We start from the raw sequence: 16,252 nt of genomic DNA on the forward strand, positions 1-16,252 counted from the left end.
AGTGATTCACAGGAGTGTATATAGTATGCTAATGTTTGAGGAAGAAAGGGAGGGTATAGATACACATATAAACATCTGTTTACCAATCACTACCAGTGGATAGCCAAGGTGCCCAAATTGTGGTCTTTAAAATAGCATTTTCTCCATGTACATGTTTATATTATTAATAAAAAACAGTGGGAGAATGAATGAAAAACTAATGAAAGTTCATTCATTCTCTCACTGTACCCTCCCTGACTTGTGTTTATAGTTAGATGTTATAAGTAAAATTGATGATACTGCCATTTTTACACAGTCTTTTCAGAGGTATTGGTAGTGATGTTGCAGGAGAAGGCAGTGTTGGCATTGGGGGTGATACTGATTCAAAAACACTTAAAAGAATAAATTATAATGTGTATCTGGTTTGGATCTGAATTTGGACATTACAATTAAAGATATTGAAGAATATTAATTTTTTTCAGAGCTTAGGTGTGACAGTGGTATTAGAATATTTTTAAATTTTAGGGTGAAGTGATATGACTGATGGGAACATGGAAGATATATAGATGAGCAAAAATGGTATAAATTTTTAGATAGGTGATAGGGTTCATTAGATTGATTATTCAACATATTTATGATATAATAGATATTTTCCTGAAATACTACCAAACCCTTTTCAAGACAGTATTTTATTACCTTTTGACCTCTGCCATCTGATAGGAAAACAGTTGTTTTGTTGTTCAGTCTCTCAGTTGTGTCCAACTCTTTGCGACCCCATGGACTGCACCACGCTAGGCTTCCAGGAAAACAGTATCTTGTGGTAATTCCTAACTTTTTTTAGAACTTGTTTTGGTTTTTTAACTTGTTCCCCAGTTTGTTCCTAATTGAGTATAAGGTTTTCTATGTCCAGTGCTGTGCTAAATAAATTAGATAAAAGTGACCTCATTTCTCCAGTAAATTGCACTGTTATGTGAACACATCCACACACTGGAAATACAGGTTAGCTCAAATAATACAAGCTTTGAATGACTATTTAGGTATGTGAAACATGATGCAGTTTGTATTTTAAAGAAGAAAAAAGACTTGGGATAAGGGCCTTTGCATCACGATGCAGTGTATTTTAAGAAGATAAGGCCCTAAGGTGAAAGGTGTAACTGATGGCTGAGAGCTGTGGAAACTCGTCCACTACTTTTTCTGTTTGTACTTTGTTGTTGGCCTGTTGACCTATTGCTTGTTTTCTTGACATTTCTCTGTACTTGATTTCCCTTTTATAGGCCAAATCTTAAAAAATGTTTGCAAACTTAATAAAGGAAAAACGATGGAATAAAAGATAGTACATTGCTCTATAAAACCAGCATGTTCTGTAATCAGCAGGGTTAAAACTTTGGAGTAGGAACTTGGTGAGAATGTTTTTAAGCAGCTGTCTGATTGTATATTTGCTGTAAATCCACTTTACTTGTGTCTCTCTAGGTTGGCAAATAAACAGGATAAAGAAGGGGCTCTAGGAGAAGCTGATGTGATTGAGTGTCTTTCTCTGGAAAAGCTGGTCAATGAGCACAAGTGCTTGTGTCAGATAGTAAGTTTTGAGGCTTCTTTTGCCCTATAAATTATGTTCGATATAACTTAGTTTTTGTAAAGGTGATAAGCAATTAGAGAGTAGGCAGCTAACAAAATAATTTATTAGTGTTTCTTTTCTAAATATTTTACCCAGGAAATGCATGATCTCACTGTTCATTTGAAATTACTTACTACAGTGATATTTGTTTTCTGTTGTTACTGACTTCTTTAAAATATCTTCCATCATTTCAAAGACTTTAGATTTGATTTTGTTTAAACATTGCTGACAAATAGGTAAGCTATACAAACATGTTACTCTATAAATATTGTAAAATGGTGGAAGTATAAATACACAATTTATACTTAGGATAGTTTATGATGATTTTTGAAAGATTATATTAGAGTTATCCTACAGTCTTAAAGATGAACTGAGGATTTAATCATTTATTCTTGGTTTCAGAAAATGATTGTTAGGCTGTCAATCTTAAAAGATGCTTAGTGCCATAAGTTCCCTGGTGTAAGAAATTAAAATTTTCTGCTATTTTTATTATGTAGTGTTAAATAGTAGTAGTACTAATAGTATTTTTAATAGGTAGTTTTCTTCGGTAAGTTCAATTTTGTCTGTCAGTGATTTTGTTTAAAATTATCTAGCACTGCCAACTTCTTGTGTCAGAATCACTCTCCAAGCTTACAGGTATAATCCATAAAATACTTCAACTCATATATACATACTAATGTAGTAATTATTGCAAAGATGTATTTTATAAGTTAAAGAAGCAGGTGCTTTATATCATTAATTTAACGAGTTAATTGATTCAGTTCTCCAGTAATTATACTAATGGTTTATGAATGAATATTTGTAGAGAACTTTTATTTTTAATCTTTAAGTAAAATAAACTTCTATTTTTAAGGAACCTTGTTCAGCAGTCTTGGGATATGGAAAGAAAATTGACAAGTCCATTAAAAAGGGCCTTTATTGGCTGCTACATATCATTGCAAGGGACTTTGATGCCTTAAATGAACGCATCCAAAAAGATACAACCGAACAACGTGCTCTTGAGGAGCAAGAGAAGCGAGAAAGGGCTGAACGCGTACGGAAATTACGAGAAGAAAGGTAAGTGGATTAATTATATGGCACAGTGCATATGAAATGCCAGAACACCTCACTTTTATGAATAGTTTTTTAGTTTGCCTATTCAGGTTCTTCATGGTAAATTTTTTTTATTTCTGTAGACTTAGCAGGTTTGGTTGATAGAGGTCTACTTTTCCTAATGGTGGTATAGTAGTTATATTTATTGCTGCAGTATTTATCTCTCACAGTTTTACAATTTTTATTTCTTTATTTCTTATGACAACCTTTAGTGCAGTGGTTCTCAATCCGCAAGGTGATTTTGCTCCTCAGGAGACATTTGGCAATGTCTAGGAACATTTTTGCTTGTCATGGCTGGGAGGTGGGGTGCAATTGGCATCTAGAGGGTGGAGGCCAGGGATGCTGCTAACCATTCTGTGATGCACAGGACAGTCTCCCATAGGAAAGAATGTGTCGTAGACTGAGATACTCATTAGTGTCAGTGAAGATAGAAGGTAAGCTGTTAGTGGATCACCCAGCTGAAGCAAAATCTGATCTTCAACACTAGTTTTTGTCTGAAAGGAGAATGAATTGCACCATCTCAAGTTTTAAAAACATGTTATTAAAACTATTTTTAAAATGTGTTGCCTAAATGGAAATTTTAAAAATGTTTAGCAAACTCTAAATTAAAAAAAAAAAAGTTTACATAAATTCTACCATTGAGTCAGTTATTATAATCTTAATGCTGGAAGAAAATAATACTCAGATTTGATTACATGCATATATGCTAAGTCGCTTCAGTTGTGTCCAACTATGTGTGATCCCATGCACTGTAGCCTGCCAGGCTCCTCTGTCTATGGGATTCTCCAGGTAAGAATACTGGAGTGGGTTGCCATGCCCTTTTCCAGGGGATCTTCCTGACAGAGAGATCGAACTGGCTTCTCAGATTTGATTAGATGTTGAATTTAGTTCTTTATCCCAAGGTTTCTCTTTCTTTCTTCATTTGATTATTACATGTCAGGGGAGGGAAGAAATGGAAAGATTTCCAAGTGAGCTCTTGTGGCATCCAAAGTTGTCTTCCATCTACCTAAGTAATACTGGCCTCCTGTGTGCTTTAACAGTTGCAGCCTCATAGGCAAGAACCCACTGTCCGTGGTGATGCCTTTGTGAGGTGCTCCCTCACACTGTCAAGGAAATCCTCTGATTACTGGTATCTTTCATTTAATTCAGAGACAGGACTTATCTCTTGGAGAGATAACTTTTGTATCCTCAGGTGCTCAATAACATGAGCAGATCAGTGACATAGGTCTCTCTTGAACCAATAAGAGTTCCTGTGAGAATCTTTGATTTTCTATTCTAGTGTATATTTTCATGATATAAAGCTAAGTACACCCAACCATTCATGTAAATATACCTTCTATGTATTTATGAAAACAAAATATATGGCCATAGTTTTCTTTTTTTTTTTTTATGGCTATAGTTTTCTAAAGGCTTCTTTGCTTTTCCTCTACTTAGAAAACAAGCAAAAAGAAAAAAAAAGATTGAATAAAAGAAATTTAGACATTTTTTTTTTCCAGTTTTAGCTTTTTCCATAAAGATATTCCAGATCATGTTATGGCTGGCTTTTCTGGTACCCCTCTCCCCTTTCCTCCTTTCTCTTAGCCATGCCACTTGTCTTCGGAATCCTCTCCTGTTTAACAGAATCCATAACAACAGAATCCATAATTAAATTTAGATGAGAGTGTTAAAGAACTGTTTATTGTTAAACACAATTTAATAGGTTTTTAGATTTTTATAGGTTTAGATAATTTTGGAAAAAACAGTAAAACAGCTATTATTGGTATCTGAAAAATAGTATATTAAAACCAGATACTTGAAATTACTTACTAATAAATGAATAGCATTAATAATGAATAAGTGTCTGGTAAGTTATGTTTATATAGAGAGCTTTCACATATATTAATTTATCTGAAATAGCTCTATGAAATAGGTATTTTGTCCACATTTATGGGAAAGCTGAGGCTCAAGTATGCAGATAAATGACCACAAGGTCACAGAACTAGTAAATTGCAGATCACTAAATCTTGGCTTTCTAGGTTCAGGATGAGAGAATATATCTTTCCATCATAGAACTTAATTAATAAATGCCATAGTAATGAGCATTGACATTGTTCTACTATACTTACAGTATAGTTGCGGATCTAAAATAGTCATGTTTCTGTCTATAGCTACGTCTTTTAATAATTTATTACCTTTATCTCTGGGGCAACATTAATTTTAAGTCACAGATAATAAAATTCTCAGTAGTAACTAACATAGAAATATTTTTTTGGTTTGAGTGACAAAGGGCTACTTATTTTTATAGCCTTTTCTACTTATGCAAAGCAATAATTGTTATCTAGTTCATTTATGGTATATAACTGTACACAGCTCTTAAGAGGTTTAACAGTAGAACTTACCTAGTTAACATTAGAGAAGAGGATAGCATTGGTTTGGGAGGGTAATTAAATTGATTAATATAAATCTTTATTACATAGAAAAATAATCTGTACTGCAGACATTAAGAAGTCAGTCATAGAGAATGTCATTTTTGTCAGCATTTCTTTCTTTAAAAATTCAAACGATTAATCTTTACGTGGAGATAGAGGCCTATTACCTGCATAAGGATATCTGAAAATCAGTAATTCAAAGCCATGTCCATATGTTTAAATATTGAATTTAGTAGCCATAAACCTATTGCAGGTGTTCTTAAACATGATTTATCATTTTCTCATAAGGAATTCCAATTTTTTTCCTTCAAAATATAGAGAACAAAGAGAACAAGAACGGGCTGAACTCCATGGAACCAGTGGGATGGCTGAGTTGGACCCAGAACCAGTTACTGTTAATCCTTTCCAGCCAATAGCATCGGTAATCATTGAGGTATGGATAGTGGCGAATTAATTTTTATATGTTAAGTTATCAAGTTGGAAGTTCAGAAAGGAGGTGAGGGATAGGGAAAGGAGGCAGGGAGATAGTAGTATTTCACCAGAGATTAATTATTTGTAAAAGAAATTAAAAGGGGGAGACAGGCTAAAGGTTTGTTGCTTTTTCTTCCTCTTCAATCTTCCCTTCTGATCTAGCATTAAAAGGAAGAAGGATGGCTGCAGAATTCACTGAGAATGAAAATGAAGATAGGATATACAACTATCTTATTGTTCTGATAAATATATTTTGTCACATATCCTATGACAGTAGTGTTTAACTCTTATTTATGTTGTCTTTGTCACTGTATATTGCTATTACTATACTTTTACAGTAATATTTAGATGTTTATGAAGCATTAGAGTATGTAAATGGTTTTCTAGCTATTTTCCCAGGATACTTAATGTTTGAAACTATGATATGTTCTTTTTTTTTTTTTTTTGATATGTTCTTTTATATCTGAATATCATTTATTTTAATTTTAAATGTCAGAAGTTTAACTAAAATTAATTTGTAGATTTTAATCATAAGAAATTAAGGGTGAGAGAAAGAGTGTGTGTGTGTGTATGTGTGTATGTTTCTATATCTGTCTGTCTGTGTATCTGTGTCTGTTTTCACTTTCTACTGATGTTCAGAGTTTGCATTGGTCCTGCTTTAATCACTCCCAGCAGCTATGCTTCCTCAGTGGCGGAGCTTCCTAAATCGCCTCTCCATTCACTCAGAGCTTAATGTGGCAGGTGGCTCGCATGACCCACCTGTATGTTCTCCATCCCTCTTCCCCTATCACTGCCTCCTTCCACACAGGTATTCATCTGGAAAGGTGGATGATTAGTTCTTCCTTGGGGCTGCTGCTGAGGAGGGAGGCAGCTCCACAGGTAAGAAGATGATTGTATAGTTTTTGGTTGCTTTATTTTTGCAAAATAGTTGGTAATATGAGATATTTAGTTTTAAGTTACTTAAGAAATGAAATAAATGGAAATATCCTTTTTATCAAGCAAGTTTTCTTCCCCAAAAAACTTCGCCTTTAAAATGTTACCTGACATTTTTTTCCTTTGATTTTTATCACAGATAATGAAAATGGTGAGATGTTGGTTCCAGAATACACAATGAAACAATAGTAACAAACAGAATTATATATAAGTTAGTGTGTGTGTGTGTGTGTGTGTGTGTGTGTGTGTGTATATATATATATAATTTAGTATAAGAGAAAGGTGGCATTTCAAATCTGGGAGAAAAAAGATATTGTAACAACTGAAGAGTCATTTGGGAAAAACAAAATTATTGAACCAATTTTATTGGTTTTATTTTATTTTCAAAAAGCAAAATTATTGAACCAATTATTGTATACCAAATTAAATTTTAAAAGATTTAAATAAAAAAAGAAGCCTTAAAAACACTTGGATATAATACAGATTGACATTTGTAAACTTGGAGGAGGAGAAGCATTCAAAGCAGGACAGTGAGGCCACAAATCACAGACTGAAAAATAATAAAATGGGAAAAATAAAGTAGATCTTACTATATTCAGTTTTTAAAGAGATGTTCTACAAAGTTAAAGACAAAAAAAAAAAACACCAAACCAAACTAAATGTAATGAAAAATATTTGAGAAACATGGGACCAAAAAAAAAAAAAAGAATCCTTAAAAAATTACTGTGTAAATAATTAGACTCTAATAGAAAAAAGGGCATTGGGTTATGATGGGTAGTTCCTTATAGAAAAAATTTAAATGGCAATAAGGATATTTTATAACTTATCTTCAGTAGTAATAAAAATAATAAATCAACACTGAGGTAAAAAAGTATTTATTAGTTTGGTGGAGATGTAAAAGATTTATAATGATTAAAATCTGGAGGGGAAAATGGCAACCCACTCCAGTATTCCTGCCTGAAAAATCCCATGGACAGAGGAGCCTGACAGGCTGTAGTCCAAAGGGTCACCAGGAGTCGGACACAGCTGAATAATTGAGCATGATGATTAAAAAAGTGCTGAAAAAAATGTGGGGTGGGGGACTTCCCTGGCAGTCCAGTGGCTAAGCCTGCACACTTCCAGTATAGGGGGTGCAGGTTCGATCCCTGATGGGGAAGTAAGATCCTACATGCTGCGCTGTGCAATCAGAAAAGGAAAGACGTGGGAAAACATCAGCCTTTCAGTCCTCCAGTGGTGTAATCTGACATTAGTTTTTATGAAGTAAAGTTTGTAGTATGTCACATTTTAAAATGTGCTTTACCCATTGATCCAGCAGCATGACTGTTAGGAATTTATTCTGGAGAACTAATTCAATAATTGTATTTCTTGTAATAATGAAAAATTGAAAATCACGTCTTTGGCCATTGAGTGGGAGTTGGTACAACAAGTTATGATAGAATTATTCAAAATAATAGTGTAATTGATGAAAGTAGTAAGAGCTTACACATACATTATAATACAGGGAATCCCTGGCGGCTCAGTGGTGATTCAGCTCAAGAATCTGCCTGCAATGCAGTAGATCGCCTGCAATGCAGGACACTTGGGTTCCATCCCTGGGTCAGGAAGATTCCCTGGAGAAGGAAATGGCAACCCACTCCAGTACTCTTGCCTGGGAAATCCCATGGACAGAGGAGCCTGGTGGGCTACAGTCCATGGGGTCGCAAGAGTCAGATATGACTAAACCATAGCATAATATAATACTTTCATAGCTAACACTTTACTATGTATGTGTCATGCACTATTGTAAGCACTTCATAAATTGATTGACAGAGAAAGAAACATGTATTCTTAAATCTTTGATTCTTTTCTGTTTAAAAATACACACGTGCCTGTGCTTAGTTGCTCCGTCGTGTCCAACTCTCTGCGACCCCATGAACTACAGCCCTCCAGGCTCCTCAGTCCACGGGATTTTCCAGGCAAGAATATTGGAGTGGGTTGCCATTTCCTTCTCCAAAAATATACATAAATATGTATATGTAGAGAGACAGTCACATTAGTGTATGTTTGTGGATGTGTATGTCTGTATGTGTGTGGGATAGGCACAGAAAAGCACCTCTCACTGACCTGTACATCAAATAGTGATCATCTCTAGACTGTGGAATTACTGGTAATATAAGTGTTCTTTCTTTATACTCTCTGCTTTCTGAATGTTTGGCAATTAGCATGTTTTAATTGATATATTCAAATAATTTTAATGGAAATATCACACAGTGCCCTGACGTTACATAATGCTCACGAATTATTTGATTTCTCCCTTAAGCTATCTTAAATATGACCACTATATTAAGAATGATACATTTCATTTTTGTCAGAATGAAAAAAAACTTGAAAGAGAGAAAAAGAGGCAAAATACAGAAGACAGTGATGGCTGCCCCCTGAAGCATAAAATGGAGCATGAGCAAATAGAGACGCAGAGCCAGATCAGTGACAGTAGCCAAAAAACCAATGAGTTTGGAGTAGTAGAAAATTATAAGGAGGCATTAACACAGCAGTTGGAAAATGAAGATGAGACAGACTGGAGATCATCAGAATCAGGTGATAAATCTAGTTATTAAAAATATATAATTTATTTATTTTTATGGTCATTGTGTTTATTTTTAAGTTTTATGTATTATATGTGACATGTAAATAACATATATAAAACTTAAAAATACTTTTTCGTCATGGTTATTTTCACAAAGAAATGTGTCGTAAGATTTTTCATCTCCAAATGCAATGTTTCTTATGTTTTTTTCATGAATTTTAGTTCATCATTAGTTTGCTAATTTATTATTTTATTCATGATGTCTTAAAACCTAGCCCTTTGTAACTGAAAAGAATTTCAGCTGAAAATTGCATTTTCAATAATTAGGAATATTGCATAGCCCCAGGAATCCTTAGAGTGTATTTATTTATTTATTTTTTTTATTAGTTTAGTAAAAAATTTTATTTTTTTTTATTTTTTAATTTTTATTTATTTATTTATTTATTTATTTTTTCAGTGGGTTTTGTCATACATTGACATGAATCAGCAATAGATTTACACGTATTCCCCATCCCGATCGCCCCTCCCACCTCCCTCTCCACCCGATTCCTCTGGGTCTTCCCAGTGCACTAGGCCCGAGCACTTGTCTCATGCATCCCACCTGGGCTGGTGACCTGTTTCACCATAGATAATATACGTGCTGTTCTTTCGCAACATCCCCCCCTCACCTTCTCCCACAGAGTTCAAAAGTCTGTTCTGTACTTCTGTGTCTCTTTTTCTGTTTTGCATGTAGGGTTGTCGTTACCATCTTTCTAAATTCCATATATATGTGTTAGTATGCTGTAATGTTCTTTATCTTTCTGGCTTACTTCACTCTGTATAATGGGCTCCAGTTTCATCCATCTCATTCGAACTGGTTCAAATGAATTCTTTTTAACGGCTGAGTAATATTCCATGATGTATATGTACCACAGCTTCCTTATCCATTCATCTGCTGATGGGCATCTAGGTTGCTTCCATGTCCTGGCTATTATAAACAGTGCTGCGATGAACATTGGGGTGCACGTGTCTCTTTCAGATCTGGTTTCCTCAGTGTGTATGCCCAGAAGTGGGATTGCTGGATCATATGGCAGTTCTATTTCCAGTTTTTTAAGGAATCTCCACACTGTTCTCCATAGCGGCTGTACTAGTTTGCATTCCCACCAACAGTGTAAGAGGGTTCCCTTTTCTCCACACCCTCTCCAGCATTTATTGCTTGTAGACTTTTGGATAGCAGCCATCCTGACTGGTGTGTAATGGTACCTCATTGTGGTTTTGATTTGCATTTCTCTGATAATGAGTGATGTTGAGCATCTTTTCATGTGTTTGTTAGCCATCTGTATGTCTTCTTTGGAGAAATGTCTGTTTAGTTCTTTGGCCCATTTTTTGATTGGGTCATTTATTTTTCTGGAATTGAGCTTCAAGAGTTGCTTGTATATTTTTGAGATTAATCCTTTGTCTGTTTCTTCATTTGCTATTATTTTCTCCCAATCTAAGGGTTGTCTTTTCACCTTGCTTATAGTTTCCTTTGTTGTGCAAAAGCTTTTAAGTTTCATTAGGTCCCATTTGTTTAGTTTTGCTTTTATTTCCAATATTCTGGGAGGTGGGTCATAGAGGATCTTGCTGTGGTTTTAGAGTGTATTTAAAACGTTTAAAATTCTTGGAGGGTTTGTTTTGTTTTTCTTAATCTTCCAAAAGTTATAGTCAGCGTCATTTTCTTTATTTACTTGTGATTTTTAGGGGATGCAGACATAACTGAACATTTGGCAGAAACCAACACAATACTGTAAAGCAATTATCGTTCAATTAAATTTTAAAAATATAACTTAAAAGCCATTTTATTATCAAATATCCATGTTCCTCTTATTTTAATATTAAGTCTTTAATTTACAGTTACTTTTCTTTTTTTAAGCTAGTTACGTGCTTTAACAGGAAATTTATGTCTTTTGGTGTCATAGAGAGAGACCATTTGGACTCACACAACCCGAGGTAGCATCCAGACTTTCTCATCTGCCAGATGTATGTTATGTTATATGGTGTTCTTCAGTCCTTGTTTTTCTCATCTCAGAAATGGAGTTTTCATTTTTTTTTTTTTCAACCAGGCTTTTAGGTTTCCTTATAATAAAAGTAACCCTACAATGTTCCTAGCACAGGGCCTGACACATGAGAGATGCCCAGGAACCATTGCTTCCTTGCCATTCTTAGTTGGTGATACAATAACTAGGTATATGATGTATTTTTAAGAATGGTATATAAGAATTTTTGTATAGTATTAAAGAGTTTATGAAGACAAGGTCTCAGTCCCTGAGATGCAGAGTACCTAACATGGATGTTTTGCTATATAAAAATACTTAGATTTGAAAGTTATACTTTTTGTAATTTGAGAAGTTGGGGTATCCACATTTGTACCCATATCACTCTGTTAACAGAGTAAAACAAAATGTAGACTTAAAGTGGCCTCTAAATATATTGGAAGAGCTCTTTCTAATAACACTAATACATTGTTAAAGAACAAAATGGTTTGGTAGATGATTTGAAAATATTAACACAACATTGTTATTTCACATAGCAATCCTGAGGTATATTTTTCTCATTATGTAGAGTAGGACAGCAGGGACTTGGAAATGTTGAGTAATTTGAGATCACACGTCTCACCTGTGACTGTGCTGAGATACACTTCCCTCAACTTGCGATTCTCTGTTGCATAGTCTGTGCTCTTCCATGACCCTGACTTATTGCCCATGCTAAAGTACCATATGATTCTGGAAGCTCTCTTTCCTTTCTCCCAGCTGCAAAGCTTATAGCTTTAATTGTAAAAGGATGTCTCTGTTTATATCTAGAGTAAAATGTTCTCAAGTGACACTAATTTATTTTGAAAAATAATGAGTTTCCAAATATAATTGTATTTCTTACAATGTTTTATAGGTTTATATAAAACTTTATAGGTTTCATAGATGTTGGCTGTTTCTTGTGTAACATAATTTCCATTTTATAAAATGTATTATATGTATAAATTTAGTGATTTGGGATTATCAATTAAAATATTTCAGTGGCTCTGCTGTTTGATTATTTAAGTACTATATCATCCTGGTTTATGTTGTTAAAGTTTACATGTTAACAATATAGATTCACTTAAAATGTCTATATGTGCTAAGTGAGAATCTGTAAATATTTAGAAAGATTAAGATTCAATTCTGTAAGCTCTAATATGAGTTTTGGTTACATACATTTATATTGAACATCTTGGGCATTATTTTCATAGATAAGATGCTTTGGTTTGATTAGGGTCTTTTTTCACATTTCAAAGGATTATTTTTGGGCTTAGATCTGGAATCATTCTGTATATCCTACTGAGACAAACCAATACCTGTCTTTCTCCCCCAGGTCATCCGTAGCTTTGTAGAAGTCTCTGTAATTAGATAATCCTATTTATTTATTATGACACTTGAAAAAAAATGTTACTTTTGGAAATATGTATTTTTTTTTCGTATTCTGAATCACTTCTCATTGAACTTAAAATATGACTTTTTGCCACTCGCATCATATTTATTAATCATTCATTCAATAAGCAATCACTTACAAATTTATTCTTAGAAAAGGCAAGTTCACAGTTCATTATTGGTAACAATTTTTAAGTTGAAGTTACATTTCTATGGTAATAATAATATCAGTATTCTAATTCTGTTCTTTTTTTATTATAGAAGTAACTTTTTCCAAAAGGCATAAAGTTGCATGTTTATATTCTTATAGATGGCAGTAAAAAGAAAACCAAGAAACTAAGGATGAAAAGGAGCCACCGTGTAGAACCTGTTAATACAGATGATTCTGTTCCTAAGAGTCCAACACCACCTCCACCTCCTCCTCCTGGTGAGTAAATTGATATTGATACTGAATTTAGAAATATTGCCTTAAACAGTGAAGAAAAATTTTAAAAATCATGTAGTTTTTATTCAGGGTATTCATAATCTTGTGAATTTGTGAGAAAGGTAGAATTCTTTGTTCTGTCTACTTAGTTCAGAATTTATCAACATAAATATTGATTTTTTTTATTCAGAAAAAAATGCTTTATGAAAGTAAAAAAATAGTAAAAATTAATAAGACATCTTTTTCATCACTAAGCATTGTACCTCACATATTCAGTAAATACCTTACAATGTATATGTTTGTAGTTTCCTTTTAGTCTTGCTAGAAGGCGTAAGATGGTAACATTTTCCTTTGAGCCCCATTTTAAGACTCATTTTTGATATTCCATTTAATAATGTACATTTCTTTTAGCTTCTGTTTGGACTTAGGTTAGTAGCCTAAGGTTATTTATGATGGTGGTGAGGATGCTTATATTTTTAACTAAAGGGAAACAAAAACTTAAAGCAAGTATTACCAACCTAAAATTACATTCTAAAACAGAAACCATTTAAAATGGGTTTGTGGTTATTTGGTACTGTGTCATTCAATATGTATGAACTGACATTGAAGCTGTATACATTCCTGTCAAGAGAGGGATCCTCTTAACAGACCTAAAGAGATATTGTGTAACAGTGTTTTTAAATGTCTTTCTTTTTCTTCAGTTGGCTGGGGAACCCCCAAAGTCACTAGACTTCCAAAACTTGAGCCTCTTGGTGAAACACGTCATAATGGTAATGCCAAAGCATCAGTTTTCAAATATCTATACATATCACGTTCATTTATCTTTACCTCGTTACTTCAGTAAATTTTTACTTTGGGGAGCCTTTCAAATCCACAACCATCCTTTTTCATTTTACTTCACTTTCATTTATTTAATTTTTTATTCTTAACTGCCCTTTGCCTCAATATAGTTTGATTTAACATTTATCTTAGAAAACAGAAGTAAAGACCATCATAGCTTGTGTTTATCCATTATATATTAATATAAATAGTTGTAAAAGAGAATGGTTTTAAGGCAGCTTAAATATGAGACAGTACAATTATGGTGTTTAAAACTTCATTGTCCTATATATGCTCATATACTCAATGATGCATGCATGCTAAGTCACTTTAGTCATGTCCGACTCTTTGCAACCCTGTGGACTGTAACCTGCCAGGTTACTCTGTCCATGGAATTCTTCAGGCAAGAATACTGGAGTGGGTAGCCATTTGCTTCTCCAGGGGATCTTCCCCGCCCAGGGATTAAACCCACATCTCTTACGTCTCCTGCATTGGCAGGAATGTTCTATACTACTGGTGCCACCTGGGAGGCCCCAGTGATGGTGAAAGGGAAAGTGAAGTCGCTCAGTCGTGTCAGACTCTTTTGTGACCCCATGGACTGTAGCCTACCAGGCTCCTCCATCCATGGGATTTTCTAGGCAAGAGTCCTGGAGTGGGTTGCCATTTCCTTCTCCAGGGGATCTTCCCGATCCGGGGATCGAACCCTGGTCTCTCGCATTGCAGGCAGACTCTTTACCATCCGAGCCACCAGGGGATCCGTAATTGCTCTTTCTCTGCTTCTAAGGATACTCAGCTGCTGAAATTACAATAAAGTAAAGAGTAACACAGTTTGTAAGATCAGAAACCAAATCAGTAAACCAAATAAAGTTCAGTTTAATAAAAGTGAAGTTGCTCAGTCGTGTCCAACTCTTTGCGACCCCCTGGACTGTAGCCTGCCAGGCTTCTCCGTCCATGGAGATTTTCCAGGCAAGAATACTGGAGTGGGTTACCATTCCTTCTCCAGGAGATCTTCCTGACCCAGGGATTGAACCCATGTATCCCGCATTGTAGGCAGACGCTTTACCATCTGAACCACCAGGGCAGTTACTAAAGTCTTCACTGAATCAAGAAAACACTTCTTTGGATGAAATTAACATAAGGTGTAGTACAGCCAGTATAGGATTTAAGAGTTCCGCCTGGAAACTTGAAGAAGGACAGTGGGGAATACAGAGCTGCCCTTTACAACAGGCAGAAGTTCTGATTTCTAACATGCAAAAGGATGATTTATACATATAGAATTGTAGTTCAATAAAATTCATCAAGAACATCTCATTTCCTTTTTGATAACTCTGTTTACCTAATCTTGGTTTCCTAAGAAGATCCATTTACTAGAAAAGAAAAATTCAGAAGTTTAATCTTTCAAAAAGCATTATATATAATTTGAAATTATAGCAAACTATATAAACTATTTTATTCAAAAAGTATTTAAATTTAAATGTGCTGGTTGCTTTCTTTTTCTGAATACTGTATCAGTAATGAAATATTTCTTCATAATCATTCAGTTCAGTTCAGTTGCTCAGTCGTGTCCGACTCTTTGCTATCTCATGGCCTGCAGCATGCCAGGCTTCCCCGTCCATCACTAACTCCCAGAGCTTGCTCAAGCTCATGTCTGTCGAGTTGGTGATGCTATCCAACCGTCTCATCCTCTGTCATCTGCTTCTCCTGCCTTTGGTCTTTCCCAGAATCAGAGTCTTTTTCAATGAGTCAGTTCTTTGCATCAGGTGGCCAAAGTATTGGATCTTCAACTTCAGCATCAGTCCTTCCAATGAATATTCAGAACTGATTTCTTTTAAGATTGTCTGGTTTGATCGCTTTGCAATGAAAATTAGATTTTTTAAATTTCTAAAGACAGAAGGTTCGTCCTTCAACTTCAAAATAACAGTGAAGTCACATGTCTTTTTGGTGCTAACTTTACATCATGATGTTTTCGTTGACTATGATAGATTAGTTCCTGTTTGTTTATATTTTGAAATTGTATGTGTTAGAATATATTATCAGCTTAAATATTCACTATGTTGTTAGAAACAATTAGGTAGTGCTAATGTATGTGTATGTAAATATATATACATGTGTACATGTGTGAGAAGAGTTAATAAGCAGAAGAAATAAACTAGTCAAAGATGGAGAGGTGGGAAAACACATTGCTTAATTTGGAAAATAGTATAAAGTTACTTGTGACTAGATCTTAGGTTCACGTAGGTGGAACAGGTAAGAAATAGGAAGTTTAAAGTTATAGAGAGATACTAAAACTAGAATTATGGCTTATAGCCAGATTGTTTAGGGCCTCACATGTATATTTAAGATGTCTAGACTTGCTAAGTTTACAAGAGACAATATACATTTTTAATAGGAAATAGTATTACAAGAGTTATTGTTTAGGAAAGTAATTTTTGTCACTGTGTATCGACTAAATTGTGCCCATACCTAAGGTTAGGATCCCAGTTAGAAGCTATTGCAGTAGTCAGAGTGATAAGTGAAGAATGGGAATTG

The 16,252-nt window shown here is 34.4% G+C and overlaps 2 protein-coding genes across 6 annotated transcripts in view; one reads left to right on the top strand and one right to left on the bottom strand.

The window, feature by feature from the left end:
* Positions 1-16,252, top strand: part of ARL13B (ADP ribosylation factor like GTPase 13B) — a 78,676-nt gene that overhangs the window by 56,611 nt on the left and 5,813 nt on the right. For all 5 annotated transcript variants that reach the window (XM_043892637.1, XM_043892636.1, XM_043892639.1 and 2 more), the window contains 6 exons: positions 1,450-1,555; positions 2,448-2,650; positions 5,413-5,527; positions 8,850-9,072; positions 12,791-12,907; positions 13,606-13,674. In XM_043892637.1, coding sequence (XP_043748572.1) covers positions 1,450-1,555; positions 2,448-2,650; positions 5,413-5,527; positions 8,850-9,072; positions 12,791-12,907; positions 13,606-13,674 — 833 coding nt within the window. The remainder of the gene's footprint in view (positions 1-1,449; positions 1,556-2,447; positions 2,651-5,412; positions 5,528-8,849; positions 9,073-12,790; positions 12,908-13,605; positions 13,675-16,252) is intronic.
* Positions 1-16,252, bottom strand: part of STX19 (syntaxin 19) — a 44,041-nt gene that overhangs the window by 15,502 nt on the left and 12,287 nt on the right. The gene's annotated exons all lie outside the window — the stretch shown is intronic.

The sequence above is a fragment of the Cervus elaphus genome, chromosome 31 (genome assembly GCF_910594005.1).
Source record: "Cervus elaphus chromosome 31, mCerEla1.1, whole genome shotgun sequence".
NCBI classification, from domain to species: domain Eukaryota; kingdom Metazoa; phylum Chordata; class Mammalia; order Artiodactyla; family Cervidae; genus Cervus; species Cervus elaphus.